The following is a 14,595-nucleotide window of genomic DNA, read 5'->3' as shown; positions in this document are numbered from 1 at the left end:
AATAGAGAGGGACCTGCTCTTTGAAACGCCTTTCCTCTGCAATCTTTCAGTGACTTTGACATTTAATAATAATAATAATAATAATTAATAATAATAAAAATTTATTTGTGCCCTGGCCGGAGCCAGGCTCAGAGCAGCTAACATCATATAAATAATACAATATGCATAAAAACAAGCAATCAATTGATTAAAATGCATCCCAAAATTAATTCAAATAAATAAAAGTTAAAATTAAAACTGGACAAATGACCATCCTCAGGTTAAAATTGAAAGTGGATAACACTTGCTAGGACCAGCTGTTTCCACTGATACTATAAGGATCTGTGAGTGGGCTGGGAAACCTCCTTCATGCTTGTTCTTATACAAAGAAATGATATGAATACAGTGGTACCTCGCAAGACGAATGCCTCGCAAGACGAAAAACGCGCAAGACGAAAGAGTCTTCTGTTTTTTGAGTCATTCCGCAAGATGAATTTCCCTATGGGCTTGCTTCGCAAGATGAAACGTCTTGCGAGTTCTTGTGAGTTTGTTTCCTTTTTCTTAAAGCCGCTAAGCCGTTAATAGCCGCTAAGCTGCTAAGCTGTTAATAGCCGCTAAGCCGCTAATAGCCGTGCTTCGCAAGATGAAAAAACCCGCAAGACGAAGAGACTCGCGTCTTGCAAGGCACCACTGTAATCTGAAAGAATGGGTGTGATGGGCCCACTTATTTAATTTGTATTTGGCTGGATGTGTATGTGCTTAATGTCTACATGCTGGAGGATCTGGGGTGAAGGATATCTAGCTCAGTCTGGGGCAGACGATATGGAAGTAATGAAGTTTGTGAGGGCCAAACATGGGCAAGGGATGTTGGAAGTAGACTGGATTTTGCAGAGATGAGAGTTTCTCAAGTTGCTACTTTTCTGTCCAGAAATTAAATCTGCTGCGGCAGAATTATTGCTTTACAAAAGCTGTTGAGGGAAATGAGAAGTGTTGATGAGAAACTCTGTCGCTGACAGTTGATGGTTCCCGTCTGCTTTTAAGGTTCTGGGGACAGGAGGGGGTCACCCTTCACCAGTCTTTTGGGTGATAGGATGGAGGCTGTTGACTGAATGAGGAAGTTTGTCTTGGTCTGCTGGCTGTCCTGACTTGGGTCTGGCTTGTTGCTCCTTGCCAGGTTCCTGCACTGCACTGAGAAGGATGTGGCTCCCTACTTGGAGAAGCTGAACGACAACACCTTGAAGGAGACCCTGGTGAACGGGGTGGGATACCTGCATGAGGGACTGACCTCCATGGAGCGAAGAGTTGTGGAGCAGCTTTTTGGCTCAGGTAAAGTGGGGTGGGAGCAGACTGCAGATTTATGGGTCAATTTAGAAAATGAGGGATTATCAGGCACCATAAAGAAATGTCTCTATTCAGGGGGGAAATTCCAAAAACCCACAAGGTAGTAACTAAGATGTAAATCAGGGATGGCTGTGTACAAGACTAAAGGTCAGATCAGGCTCCCGGTTGTTGATTTTTATTTATTTAAGATGCTTCTTTTAAATTGTTTTTCATATTTTTTTTTAGTGTTTTAACTGTTTTTAACTGAGTTGTAAGGGCATTTTGTGGGATGTGCCTGGGAGGAGAGGAGAGCAGGAGGAGCCCCAATTACAGTGGTTCTGGGTAGGGGGGGGTATGGTATGGGAGGAGGGGCAGGCCAGGTAAGGGGCACGCGGCTCAGGCAATTAGTGACTATACCGTGTGCCAGCCCCTCCTCCAACCTGGGGAATTGTGGTTGTCATATCAGCCAACCCTTGGGTCTGCAACTGCTGCTGTTGAATGCCAGGTCAACTCAGAATAAAATCTCTCTCATCCAGGATCTGATTATGGATGAGGAGGCTGATCTGGCATGTATCACTGAAACCTGGGTGTGTGAACAGGGTGGAGTTGGTCTCACCCAGCTGTGCCCACCTGGGTGCTCAGTGCAGCATCAGGCCATACTCAAGGGTCAGGGAGGGGGAGTTGCTGTGGTCTATAGAGATTCTCTATCTCCAGGCTCTCTGTCCAGTCGGGGGAATCTAGAGTGTGTGTTCCTGGCACTGGAGAATCAGGACAGATTAGGGATTCTGCTGGTTTATCACCCGCCTCACTGTTGAAATGTTTCATACATAAGGGAAAAAAATATTTTAAAGTAATGGAGATATTGAGCATTTTATGTTATACCTCTCATGCTTATGTATGTGTTTCCTGAGCTCATGTGTTCTGTATTTGAGAAGCTTTTTTTCCTAAGCATTTCTTCCAGCAACATTGTGAACTGCCTTGAGACCTCCAGGTATAGGGCAGTATATAAATTCAATAAAGAATAATAATAAGGCGATCAACTACTCAGTTTGTGTGCAAATTCAAGTTTGCCACGCCTGAGAATTCAGTAATTGGCCATCCTATGATGCAGATCAAGCAACCTACATATCTTCCTTTATGGAATATTATTCTCAGTGTGTGATTAGGTTTCTTGGTGACCTGTAGGAAATTAGAAATCTAGATTTTTTCAGATGTAATCTGATATAGTAGAAATGTTAAGGGGTGGCATTGTGGTGGCAGGCTCCACCCCTTCAACTGTGTATGTTCTTTTCTACACTGGATAATGTCATAAAAGGGCTTAGGTGTGTGAATCATACTTTGCAAACTGCTGACTGTTCCGCGCTGCTTCTATGTGTGTTCCCCCACAGTCAGCTGGGGTGTGAATTGGTTCTCATTTAACTTAAATCCTGCCACTCGACCAAAGTTTTGAATCAGTTGTAGTACTCTTTTCAAACTAGACTCCGGCTCCTGTAATGTCAGAACTAGGTCATCTGCAAAAGCTTTAAGTTTATATTGTTTCGCTCCGACCTGAATTCCTTCCACCAACCGGTCCCCCCTAATCATATTCAGGAGCACTTCCAGAACCGAAATAAACAGTAATGGGGAAATCGGGCAGCCTTGTCGTGTACCTTTTTCAATTTTAAACTCTTCTGTAACCACATTGTTAACTATCAGTTTAGCCTTTTGTTCTGAATATATTGCCTCAATCCCGTTCTCAAACCCCCGTCCCACTCCCATTTCTTTTAAATTCCCCTTCATAAATTTCCAAGAAATGTTGTCAAAGGCTTTCTCCGCGTCTATAAAAATTAAAACTGCTTTAGTGTTTATGTTTGTTTGTAAAAGTTCCAATATGTCTATGATGTTCCTTGTGTTAGTAAACATATGTCTGCCCGGGAGAAAGCCTGCCTGGTCTTTATGGATTATCTCACTTAAAACTTTCTTAAATCTTCGTGCCAAAACATCTGCAAATATTTTGTAATCCACATTTAAAAGGGAGATGGGACGGTAATTCTTGAGTTGTGTCTTTTCAGTTTCTGACTTTGGAATCAATGTGATAAATGCTTCTTTCCACGATTCAGGCGCCTTCTTCCCCTCCATTATTTCATTACTGACCTCCAACAAAGGTTGTATCAAATAATCCTTCAATGTCTTATAGTAGTTAGAGGTCAGTCCATCTGGCCCTGGTGATTTGCCCTGTTTCAGACTCAGGATGGCCTGTTCAATCTCTTGTCGTGTTATTTTGCCATTTAAAATTGTTCTATTTTCTTCTGACAGCTTTGCTAATCCATTTCTCTCCAAAAATTGTGTAATCTCTATTTCATCTTGTGGCCCTTGAGTATATAACTTTTTAAAATACCTCTGGAAGCACTTTCTAATCTCTCCCGGGTTCTGAATGTTCCTTCCTTCAACCTCTAAGTTTGTTACTGTATTTAATCTTTGTCTCCTTTTCAACTGCCAAGCTAGCAGTTTCCCACATTTATTTGCCGATTCAAAAGTTTTTTGTTTCATTGTTTTAATCTTCCATTCTATTTCCTGATTTATCAGCTTGGAATATTGCGCCTGATAAAGTTTGATTTCTCTCAGAATCGGTTGGGACTTCGGGTTAGATCTTAACTTCTTCTCCAACTCTTTGATACTTTCCAGAATTTTATCTTTCTTTTCATTTTGCAGTCTTTTCTTTAAGGAATTCTGTTGAATCAAGAACCCTCTCATCACAGCTTTACTTGCATCCCAGATAGTTCTTTTTTCCACCGTAGTGTTCAAATTAATCTCAAAATAGTCCTTTAAGGTTTTTTGGGCCTTCTTTACAATTCTTTGATCTCTAAACAGGCCATCATTCATCTTCCATCTAAAGGAGCCGATTGGGATCAATGTCATATCCATTCTCAAGGCGTTATGGTCGGAGCATGTTTTGGGGCAGATTTCCACCTTCCTCACCTTAGGTGCCAGACTTCTAGTTATCCATATTTGGTCGATTCGTGTCCAAGTCAGTTGAGCTTCAGAAAAGAATGTTCCTTCTCTTCCCAGGGGGTTTCTAACTCTCCAGATGTCAACCCAGTCCATATTGTCAGTCATTTCAAAAAAGGTCTTAGGTAGTCTTCCCTCTTTAGTAATGTTCTGGTTCTGTGACTTATCCATATTTGTTGATACGACCCCGTTCATGTCCCCCATCATGATGACGTTGTTGTAATCCAGATAATCCAGCATGATCTCGTGCAACTTCTTATAAAAATCCGATTTTCCTTCATTTGGAGCATAAATTCCTAGTATCAAAATTTTTTCTCCTTGATACTGTACTTCTATTGCGAGGATTCTTCCACTTTCATCTTTAAAGAGAAATTTTGGTGAAAGGCTCTCTTTTGCATAGATCACTACACCTCTCTTTTTAACTGTATCCGATGATATAAATTCTTGACCAAGCCTTTTATTTATTAACACCTTTCTATGGAGCCTAATCACATGTGTTTCTTGTAAGCATATAATGTCCAATTGTTCCTTTTTTAAAATATGAAAAATTTTAGACCTTTTTTCGGGACTGTTACAGCCATTTATGTTCCAACTCAAAAGCTGCAGAGACATCCTGGATAGGTCTGGTTATTCTTTCTGGGGTGGTACCTTGTTCTCCGGTCCTTGAGGATCCGAGGGGGCGGGCTCCCCTGGAAGTTCTGGCGCTGGCAATCCAAGTCCTTTGTGGAGGTCTTCTCCGTGTGCTCCCAAAAACTTGTCTCTATCTTCCACTGTTTTGATTTTGATCTTTCTCCCTCTGTAGGTAAAGGATAATCCTTGTGGAAACTCCCACCTGAAGATAATTGCGTTGCTTCTCAACAGTCTTGCCAATTCCGTGTAGTTAGATCTAAGGTCCAGCAACTGCTTAGGAATGTCCTTGTAGATTTCAATTCTCTTGCCCAAAATGTCTAGTGACTTTTCGTAGTGCAGGCCCAAAATCTTGTCCCTTTCCTCCTTTGATCTCAATGTTATCAAACAATCTCTGGGCTTCTCTGTCCTTCTGACTCTGCCAAGCCTGAAAGCAGATACAATTTTAAAGTCTTTTTCCTCTAACTTCCAAAACTTGGCAAATTCCTTAGTTAGAAATTCAATAAAATTATCTTCTTCCACCTCTGGTATTGACCGTATCCTCAAGTTGGTCTCCCTGTTTCGCAGTTCTGTCATCAAAAAGTGAATCTGATGTTCTCCAACTTGTTTGCTGAGTGGTCTTACTTCTTTCTCAAGTTCTTCCAATCTTTGACTAGTATCTTCAGCCAGTTTACGATTTTCACCTACAGCCTCCTTTAATTCTCCAATAGACTGGGCATTCTGTGCAACTTGTCCAGTCAGCTTATTCAAGCTTTCTGTGTTCTGTTCAATTTTAGCTGTATGCAAATCAGCCTTCTTGTCCAGAGCCTCCAGTTTCTCCAAAATTTTCTCCAAGACAGAGCTACTTGTCCCTGAAGCCATATCTCCCAGATGCAGCTCCTCTGTCTCACCCTCCCCTGCCTGTATTAGGGAGGCCGCCTCTATGTCTGGAGGCAAAGTGGAAGGCAAGGCCGGCACAGAAGATCTACGCTGTGAGGCTGCAGATAAAGTTAGAGTTGTTTGTTTAGTCCTTCCTCTTCTCCTTGCGCCACTCATTCCAAAGTTATCTGTAATCCAAGGTCAATCCAAGTTGTTCCCATGAGAAAGCAGAGTCCCAGATGCAATAGTCAAACAGAGGCCGGGAAAGGGAAAGTAAAACAAAGTCACTGCTGTAAGTCCAAAATCCTCTAGAGGGAGCTTAATACGTCTTCAGGGAAAAGATCAAATCCAAGTTAAACTTATAAATTTAAATCCATGTCTATCGCCTCCACAATGTATTATTTTTAGCAGAGTAAAACTTAAAGCAAAACAGCGTTTCTTACAGTGCCTTGACTGCAACAGTTTCAAAGTATCCAGTTCCAACTCAGAATGTTTCAAAACCTGAATTCAATGTATCCAAAGTTGCAAACTGGTGCTCATCCAGGCAGCTCCAGCACCAGAGATTCTTATTTATTTTATAATCCACTGGTGCCACAGAAGAAGGATATCAGTGCACCCCGAATATGACCAGCAAAAGTCAATAGCTCAAAGTCTTTCACTCAGAAAACTGCTTTAACAGGGTGCCAGCATTTAGTTAACGCATAACTTTTTGTCTCCACTCCTCCTGCTCTTTGCTTAAAGTTCAGTATAGCGGGAGATGGGCTTCCTGCTTATCCTCACTCCGTTTTCAGCCAGATTTCAACTTTTTTAAAAAAGTTTTAAAAGTTTCATAAAGTTCTCAAAAAGTTTCAGAAAGTTGACAAAAGTTTCAGAAAGTTTTCAATGTCCAAATTTACTCACGGGTTGTAGTTTCCAAAGTTCAGAAAAGTTGCAGGAAGAAAGGACAGCGCTGACCGGCAACAGCAATGCGGCTTCACTTCGCTGTTTGCGCAACGACCCACAGCGCCGCTACCCCCTCCGCGATCCGGAGCCCCTTACGGGGTCCCTTCAACGTTTTGGGGGCTGCTTCCGGCGCCCGCCGGGTCCCGAGACCACAGGCTTCTGCCACCTGTGGTTTTCCTGAATGGGTCTCCGCTTCGCCGTAGCGGACGACCCGTTTACAGCGGAGCTCCCTTCTCCTTACTCGGAGAAGGCAGCCATTACCGGTCGCGCCGCCTCCGGAAGTCCGTGAATTGGTTCTCATCTAGTTCTGCTCTTCTGTTTTGCTGTTAGGTGCCATTCAGGTGGTGGTGGCCTCGCGGAGCCTCTGCTGGGGAATGAATGTAGCTTCTCACCTGGTGATCATTATGGACACGCAGTACTACAATGGCAAGATCCATGCGTGAGTGAAGGGAGTTGGGTTGCTGGGTTTTGGGCCCACGGGAAAGGTGAGGACTGTTGGGCTATGCAGTGAAGAATGGGAAAAGAAGCCCAGGGTGGTGAAAGGGAAAGTGAGGCTCACCCCAGACACTAGAGGAGAGCATCTCATTTGGGGCTGGTTTTGATTTTGTTGTTAAGATAGGCCTTGTTTCAGCCTGGCTGCTCAGGCACAATTGGGATAATCTAGAAGCTGGTCAACCAGATGTGTATTTCTTACTCCTAGAGTGACACTGATGTGAAAAAAATGGGTTTTCATGTGTCTCATGCATTACCTTTATCAATAGCTGCAATTTGGCTATGGTTTACAGAATATAATATCTGACCCAGAGTCCAAGTATTAATTCCTCTGCAGATTGAAAAAGTCATATTAACAAAACATGTTGCTGATTCTTGTGATTTGGGCAACTGAAAATACGTGGCCAGGTACTGGTACCCTCATAAGAGGCCAGAAGGAATTGAAGTGGGCCTTTCATTCTTTAAGTAGATCCCTCAGCCCTTGGTGAAGATTCCTGTGCATTTTTTGCCTCTTCAGTTTCCCAAGCTCCTGCCCTTTTTTCTTTACAAGGAAATGTGATGATTTGGTGCAGTGGAGGAGGGAGATCCGTGGATGAGCAGGAGAAGCAACCCATTGGATCTCCTCCATCCCTTGCAGAAAATGAACTAACTAGAGTAAGTCTGACCTTTTAACTTTCAGCCAGTCAGACTGAATCTGGAATTTGTCATGACATGCATATTGTAGAAGTTTCCCCCTCTACATAATTCTAAACCTTTTGCCTTCTGCTTCTATTAACATAGTTAATTACTTTCCTGTGTGCCAGGTATGTGGATTACCCCATCTATGACGTGCTGCAGATGGTGGGCCATGCAAACCGCCCACTGCAGGACGATGAGGGGCGCTGTGTCATTATGTGCCAGGGATCCAAGAAGGTGAGCAAACAACAGGGAATGAGTGGACTTGCATGTTCTTTAGGGCTGGGGGCCTGAAGAAATTTAGGATCACATTTCTTCCATATGTTCCCTGGATGAGGTTTGCTTGAGGCACAGTTTCTCTTCCAGTCTGGATTTGAGTATTCCTTTGTTCAGAGTGGAGATCATTATGAAACTCGTAAATTGTTTGACACACTAAGAATGCCACTTTGGTTCTCCCACTCAAAGGATTTCTTCAAGAAGTTCCTATACGAGCCCCTGCCAGTGGAGTCTCATTTAGACCACTGCATGCATGATCACTTCAATGCTGAGATCGTCACCAAGACCATTGAGAACAAGCAGGATGCTGTCGACTATCTCACCTGGACCTTCTTGTATCGCAGGATGACTCAGAATCCCAACTACTACAACCTGCAAGGTGGGAAAGCCGAATCCCAACCCCTGCCCCCGTTTTTGTTGCTTTGTGCCTCTATCCTGCCACAAGCTTGGACAAGAGGGAGGGGAATGGAGGAGGATTATTTCTTACGTTTCACACTGTCCTTCCTCAAAGTCGTACTGGTTCTGAAGTAATAAAACACAAAGATTATTTCAAGGTCCTATGTTTCCAGCCCCTGTGGATGTGCAGCATCTGTCTTCCTTTGTCTCTTTGTCCAGGAGTTTCACACAGGCATCTCAGTGACCACCTGTCAGAGTTGGTGGAGCAGACGCTTAGTGACCTTGAGCAGTCCAAGTGTATCAGCATTGAGGATGAGATGGATGTGGCGCCTTTGAACTTGGGCATGATTGCAGCTTATTACTACATCAACTACACCACCATTGGTAAGGGGCGTGCTGGGAGTTACGGACATCATGGCACCTGTGCATGGCATGCTGTGTGTTGCTTGTTGTCTGAGGCTGCAGCCTCATACCTGATGCTACCTTTTCTTTTATTAAAAACCCACCACCACCTCTAGAGCTCTTCAGCATGTCCCTGAATGCCAAGACTAAAGTGCGAGGGCTGATTGAAATCATTTCCAATGCTGCTGAGTATGAGAACATTCCCATCCGGCACCATGAGGACAACCTCCTGCGCCAGGTGAGTTAGCTCTTCAGTTTGATGGGCACGGGGGGTGGGGGTGGGTTGGTTGACTTGGGAAATTTTATACAGCCCATTGGCTTCTCTCCAAGAGCAGAGGACCCCAGTCCTTCTCAAATTCTGGTTTAGCAAAACATTAAAAAATATATATTTGGAAGCAATAATTTAACCCAAGTTAGTAGTATTTACTGTATTTTTCGCCCTACAGTACGCACTTTTTCCCCTCCAAAAATGAAGGGGAAATGTGTGTGCGTCCTATGGGGCGAATGCAGGCTTTCGCTGAAGCCTGGAGAGCAAGAGGGGTCAGTGCGCACCGACCCCTTTCGCTCTCCAGGCTTCGCGGACCTCTCCGCAAGCAGCGGGAGCCAGCGCTGGGCTCCCACGGCTTGCAGAGAGCTGCCTGTTTGGGGGCTGGGATCGGGGGAAGCTCGGGCCTCCCCCGCCCCAGCCCCGCGCCTGGGGGGGGGGAATAATTTTTTCCCCTTTATTTCCCCCCCAAAACTAGGTGCGCCTTATGGGACGGTGCGTCCTATAGGGTGAAAAATACGGTAGATGCTAGATGCAGGGCAAGTGGTCCTGATCCTGCTCTAGCGTCCACCTGCCTGAGATAAATCCATGAGGATACAGAGCAGGGCTCCATAACTAGGAGTTCCCTCCTAAGGCCTTTCTTGTGCGAAGTTGGTGAAGACTGAGTTGTTTAGGAGGGGTTTTTATGTATATATATTTTAAAGATAAGCAAACATGGTTTTAAAGAATTGGGAAATTGTTATTGTCTGAGCAGAGATTTTTGTGTGGAGATGGTTCATTTGTGAAAAACTCTTTCTGCTTTATGTTCGTTGCAAATATTTTTTAAATGTGTGATCTGCTTTAAAAAAACAACTTAAAACCAAAATAGAAGTTGGTACTTGTTGGGAAAAATATATTATGCATGTAAAAGTGGTAAAATTTCCAGTGGCTGAGAGCTAAGTTTATGGAACCAAATACAGTTAACCTACTGGGCTGTACATGTGCACTTAAGTTCCCCAGTCTGTATTCATTGTGTACATTTTGTCCTCTGTTTTGTTTGCAGAGAACTTTCACTTCTGTAGTTTCAAATTCTGAAGTCTGTGATGACCTTTTAAAACTGAATAATAAATATATCCCTATACCACTAAATGGTAGATCCGTGGGCCAATGTGGCTAGCAGGGCCTCTACATCCTGCTGGCTACATCTTTGCCAGCTCTAGACTTGTCCTCCGCATGGCAGTGTCGCCTGTCTTTTATGCAGCACCTCAAGCCCCCGCCCTCGCTGGGTGATGGGTGCTGATCTTTGCGTTCCAATCTGTCTTGCTCCCGCAAATTGTGTGTGTGATTGCATTTGGTGCTAAGAGATAGTCAGAGAACTTTACTGTGTGCTGAATGTTGCTTCTCTCCTTTCCTCAGCTTGCCCAGAAAGTGCCTCACAAGCTGAATAACCCCAAATTCAACGACCCCCATGTCAAAACGAACCTTCTGCTTCAGGCTCATCTGTCACGTATGCAGCTGAGTGCAGAGCTCCAGTCTGACACAGAGGAGATTCTCAGCAAGGTATTGGGGGAGAGCAAAAACACAGCTGGGGGGCACCCAGAGCTGCCTGCTGCTTCAGGGCGAGTTCACAACAGATGCTGCCTATTCCCATTTGGCCTCGTATTCAAAGCTTGGCTAGCTGAGGGCATTGTTCCCCCTTTTCTGCTGATGTCTGGGATGCTAAGCTCCTTTGTTCTGTCTTTTCTCCCAGGCAATTCGTCTGATCCAAGCTTGCGTGGATGTTCTGTCCAGCAACGGCTGGCTGAGTCCTGCTCTGGCTGCCATGGAACTGGCCCAGATGGTCACCCAGGCCATGTGGTCAAAGGACTCCTACCTGAAGCAGCTGCCCCACTTCACCTCTGAGCACATCAAGCGCTGCACGGAGAAGGTGAGAGCGGACTCAGGCAGGGAGGTGGGGAGGTTGTTCCACCACCAGGAACCTGCTCCTTTCTTGGCCACCCCGGCTGGCTTATCCCATGTCTGCCCTTTTGCAGGGAGTGGAGAGTGTATTCGACATCATGGAAATGGAGGACGAAGACCGCAACGCCCTGCTGCAGCTCTCTGATACCCAAATTGCTGATGTGGCCCGCTTCTGTAACCGCTACCCTAACATTGAGCTTTCCTATGAAGTGGTGGAAAAGGATGGTATTCGCAGGTAATGGAGCATAGCAATGAAAAATAAAGCCAGAAGATGTAAATTTGACCAAGCAGTTCTTGTTACTTAGCTGGGGGGGAGGGCATTATTCTTCATTTTTGTGCCCTTTCAGAGGGTTTCCTTCAAAATAACAAAGGCTTCCTCCGTTTTCAAAACGAAAGCTGCTGTGGTTGATTTTTCACTGTAGACCATGATTTTGCCATGTGATTTGCTGCCAAATGGGCTTCTATGCACGTTGCCGCTTGCAGGCCAGTTAGCAACCTTTGCATGCTCCCCCTTAGCACATTGTTCCAGGTGTGTGTGTCTAACCTGGTTTGTTTCTTCAGCGGAGGGCCAGTGGTGGTACTGGTGCAGCTGGAGCGAGAGGAAGAAGTCACTGGACCAGTAATTGCGCCCCTCTTCCCACAGGTATGTGGAGTCCTGCCCAGCCTGTGCTGATGCCATCCAGCTGGGCCCACTTGTGGGAGGCAAAGGGTAGGATGGGGCTGAAACCTACAGGGTTGTGATCCAGAGGGGCAGGGAGGATGTCACAAGTCGTCTTCCTCACTTTCCCCCTCTCATCTGCAGAAACGCGAGGAAGGCTGGTGGGTGGTGATTGGAGACTCCAAATCCAACAGCCTTATCTCCATCAAGAGACTGACGCTGCAGCAGAAGGCTAAGGTGAGTGATCTGGGAACAACCATGATGATCTCATTTCACCTCTAGAAGAGCCTTATGGGGAGGCATAATTGCTGCTGTCGTGAGCCTTGTTTTAGGCCAGGGCATCCTCAACATTGTAGGTCAAGGACCACCTGCTTTTTGGCCAATGGGACAGAATTATCAAGCAAAAGGGGAGGTTAAAGTCATCCAGTGAGGGAGACCATAAGGGTGTGGCTTCTTTGGCCTCCCACAGGCTGCAGCATAACAGGGATCCGGGCAATCACTCATGTAAAACAATTGAGATTCTTTTCTGCCTCTTAGCTGCAAACAGAAAAATTGAGCAGCTCAGAAAACCTGCTGAAGCAGCAGGAAGGGACATAGTGGATGGCACAGTAAAACTAGCTCCCCCACCCCCAGAGAGGCCTGCTCTACTCTTGCAACCATGTCAGGGGAGAGCGTTGACTAAGATTCAACCTCTAAACCCCCACCCCATAAACCCGTATTTTGGATCACAGGAATAGTACATGTAGAATTCATGTGGGGGTGGTGGAGGAGGATGGGTAGTGTGTGGGATGTTGGAGGTGGGATCTTTAGCGAACTCATACTCCTCCCAAATGGACAGCTTGACACACCTTGCAGCAGTCTGATTTTTGTTGGCTTTATTGACCATGTCCTGGTATTACTGGCCTCAACATTTTTTTTAGAATACAAGATAAGTTTGGGATTACTGAAAATAAAATTGTGCTTATGCTCAAGGGTCTGGACTCCTCTTGGCCCCAGGAAATCCAAGTGCATTATGTGATCTATGTAGCATGTGCAAATTGGGGTTTGCTGATCCTGGATTGGGCTGAAAACCCATCTCCTGCAGCTTCTGGGATTCTAGCAGGCCTTGTACACACACTTTAAAACATGGCCTTGCAGTAAGGCAGGGGTGGGGACACCTGTTGCTGAATTGCAACTCCCATGGGCTGATGGGAGGTAGTTCAGCAACATTTGGAGGGCCACAAGTGCCACCCCATGCAATAAGAGTGAGAGGGAGGCAAGACTTGCTAGAAGCAGCAGCTTACGCCCAGTGCCAGTTTCCTTGTGTTTCCTTCATTCTGTTAAATTGCAGAATTCCCACAGTCCTGCTTATCATAACTGTCACTGATTGACAGAAAATCTGAAGCTTCAAAATGAAGAGTGGTCTGCAAAGGGCCCCCTGCAAGGAGGTGGGAATCCTGGAATGGGTTGTTTCTGCCACTTGCTCTGCTAGGCAGGTCATATCAATGTCTATACCCTCATATCAGAGGGCGACCTCTCCAGTTCCTTCCTGCCCAGCTCTCAGCACAGGGTGTGCATGGAGCCCCATTCCTCTGAGCTTGCTTCTCACCCCATCTCTTCCTTGTGGAGCAAACCCTTCACATGCTCTGTCTCCTTTTAGGTGAAACTGGACTTTGTGGCACCAGCCACTGGGACTCACAACTACACCCTCTATTTCATGAGTGATGCCTACATGGGCTGCGACCAGGAGTACAAGTTCAGTGTGGATGTGAAGGAGGCGGAGAGTGACAGTGATACGGATTGAGCTGGGCCTTCACCTTCTGTCTTGTATGAGTGCAGTTCTGAGCCTCCATGGAATGGGATGTCCACAATATCAGCTTCTAGAGACGTTTGTGAACTTCTGCTTCCTGCTGGCTGGAGAGTTAGGTTACTCCGTACTTGACTGTTTCTGTTCACTTTCAACTGGCATTCGAGAAATTACCTCTGCCCTTTCTGTTTTGTTTTGTTTTTTTAACTGAGCAACTCAAAAAGTTTTGTGCACAGTATTTTTTATGTGAGTGGACTCAGTTGGTTCTGCTGTGTTCCTACTTGTTTTCCCAAATAAAGATATTTAGGAACAACCTCCTTGCTACTTTTCTTGTGGGAGGGGGAACTAATTCCTAGACCAGGAGTTGTCAACCTGTTTCCTACCACCCACTAGTGGGCGTTTCAGGATTCTAGGTGGGTGGTAGGGTAAGGTTACCAACAATTTTTCAATGAATCCGGGGAAATTTTCCAACTTCAATGGATTTTGTATGGGGACTGGTTTGTAAATCTGGGGACTGTCTCTGGGAAATGGGGACATTTGGTAACCTTACGGTAGGGTGTTCTACGGCACAAGCTGAATCCTGCTTCCATTGAGCACTGGTGGGTGGTAAGGAAATTTTATCATCAAGAAAGATGCATTAGTGGGCGGTAGGTATAAAAGGGTTGACTACCCAGTCCTAGACTTTCTCTGCATGTATTTTTACCTTTTCCATTCACAGTCTTTTGGGCTGTCCCATTGTCCTAGCCCCGGTTTGAAGTATGTCTTTGACACTTGCTTTTCTGGCTTGTAATTAGGATCCTATCTTGGGTGCAGGAAGCTAATTAAGATGCCCTAGTATGAGCAAGATCGTTATCCTAATTGGGGAATATGAAACAGCAGCACAGCCATCTGTGGCTATGTCTCTGCTCTCTAGTGTAGGTATCTAATATTACCTTGCTGGCAGAATCAATACATGTGCTTCTTCATGCAAAACTAATATACTTGTCTCTGCAA

The 14,595-nt window shown here is 45.1% G+C and overlaps 1 protein-coding gene across 1 annotated transcript in view; it reads left to right on the top strand.

Moving 5' to 3' along the window:
- Positions 1-13,915, top strand: part of SNRNP200 (small nuclear ribonucleoprotein U5 subunit 200) — a 51,772-nt gene extending 37,857 nt beyond the window's left edge. The window contains exons 34-45 of the mRNA XM_083629160.1: positions 1,154-1,305; positions 7,045-7,153; positions 8,010-8,118; positions 8,347-8,536; positions 8,773-8,937; positions 9,072-9,193; positions 10,616-10,759; positions 10,950-11,126; positions 11,233-11,393; positions 11,720-11,801; positions 11,961-12,053; positions 13,456-13,915. Coding sequence (XP_083485286.1) covers positions 1,154-1,305; positions 7,045-7,153; positions 8,010-8,118; positions 8,347-8,536; positions 8,773-8,937; positions 9,072-9,193; positions 10,616-10,759; positions 10,950-11,126; positions 11,233-11,393; positions 11,720-11,801; positions 11,961-12,053; positions 13,456-13,599 — 1,648 coding nt within the window. The 3' untranslated portion in view covers positions 13,600-13,915. The remainder of the gene's footprint in view (positions 1-1,153; positions 1,306-7,044; positions 7,154-8,009; positions 8,119-8,346; positions 8,537-8,772; positions 8,938-9,071; positions 9,194-10,615; positions 10,760-10,949; positions 11,127-11,232; positions 11,394-11,719; positions 11,802-11,960; positions 12,054-13,455) is intronic.
- Positions 13,916-14,595: the final 680 nt, after the last annotated feature.

This window comes from Podarcis filfolensis (assembly GCF_964270895.1).
Source record: "Podarcis filfolensis genome assembly, chromosome: 8".
Classification (NCBI taxonomy): domain Eukaryota; kingdom Metazoa; phylum Chordata; class Lepidosauria; order Squamata; family Lacertidae; genus Podarcis; species Podarcis filfolensis.
This window is presented reverse-complemented; position numbering and strand designations above follow the sequence as displayed.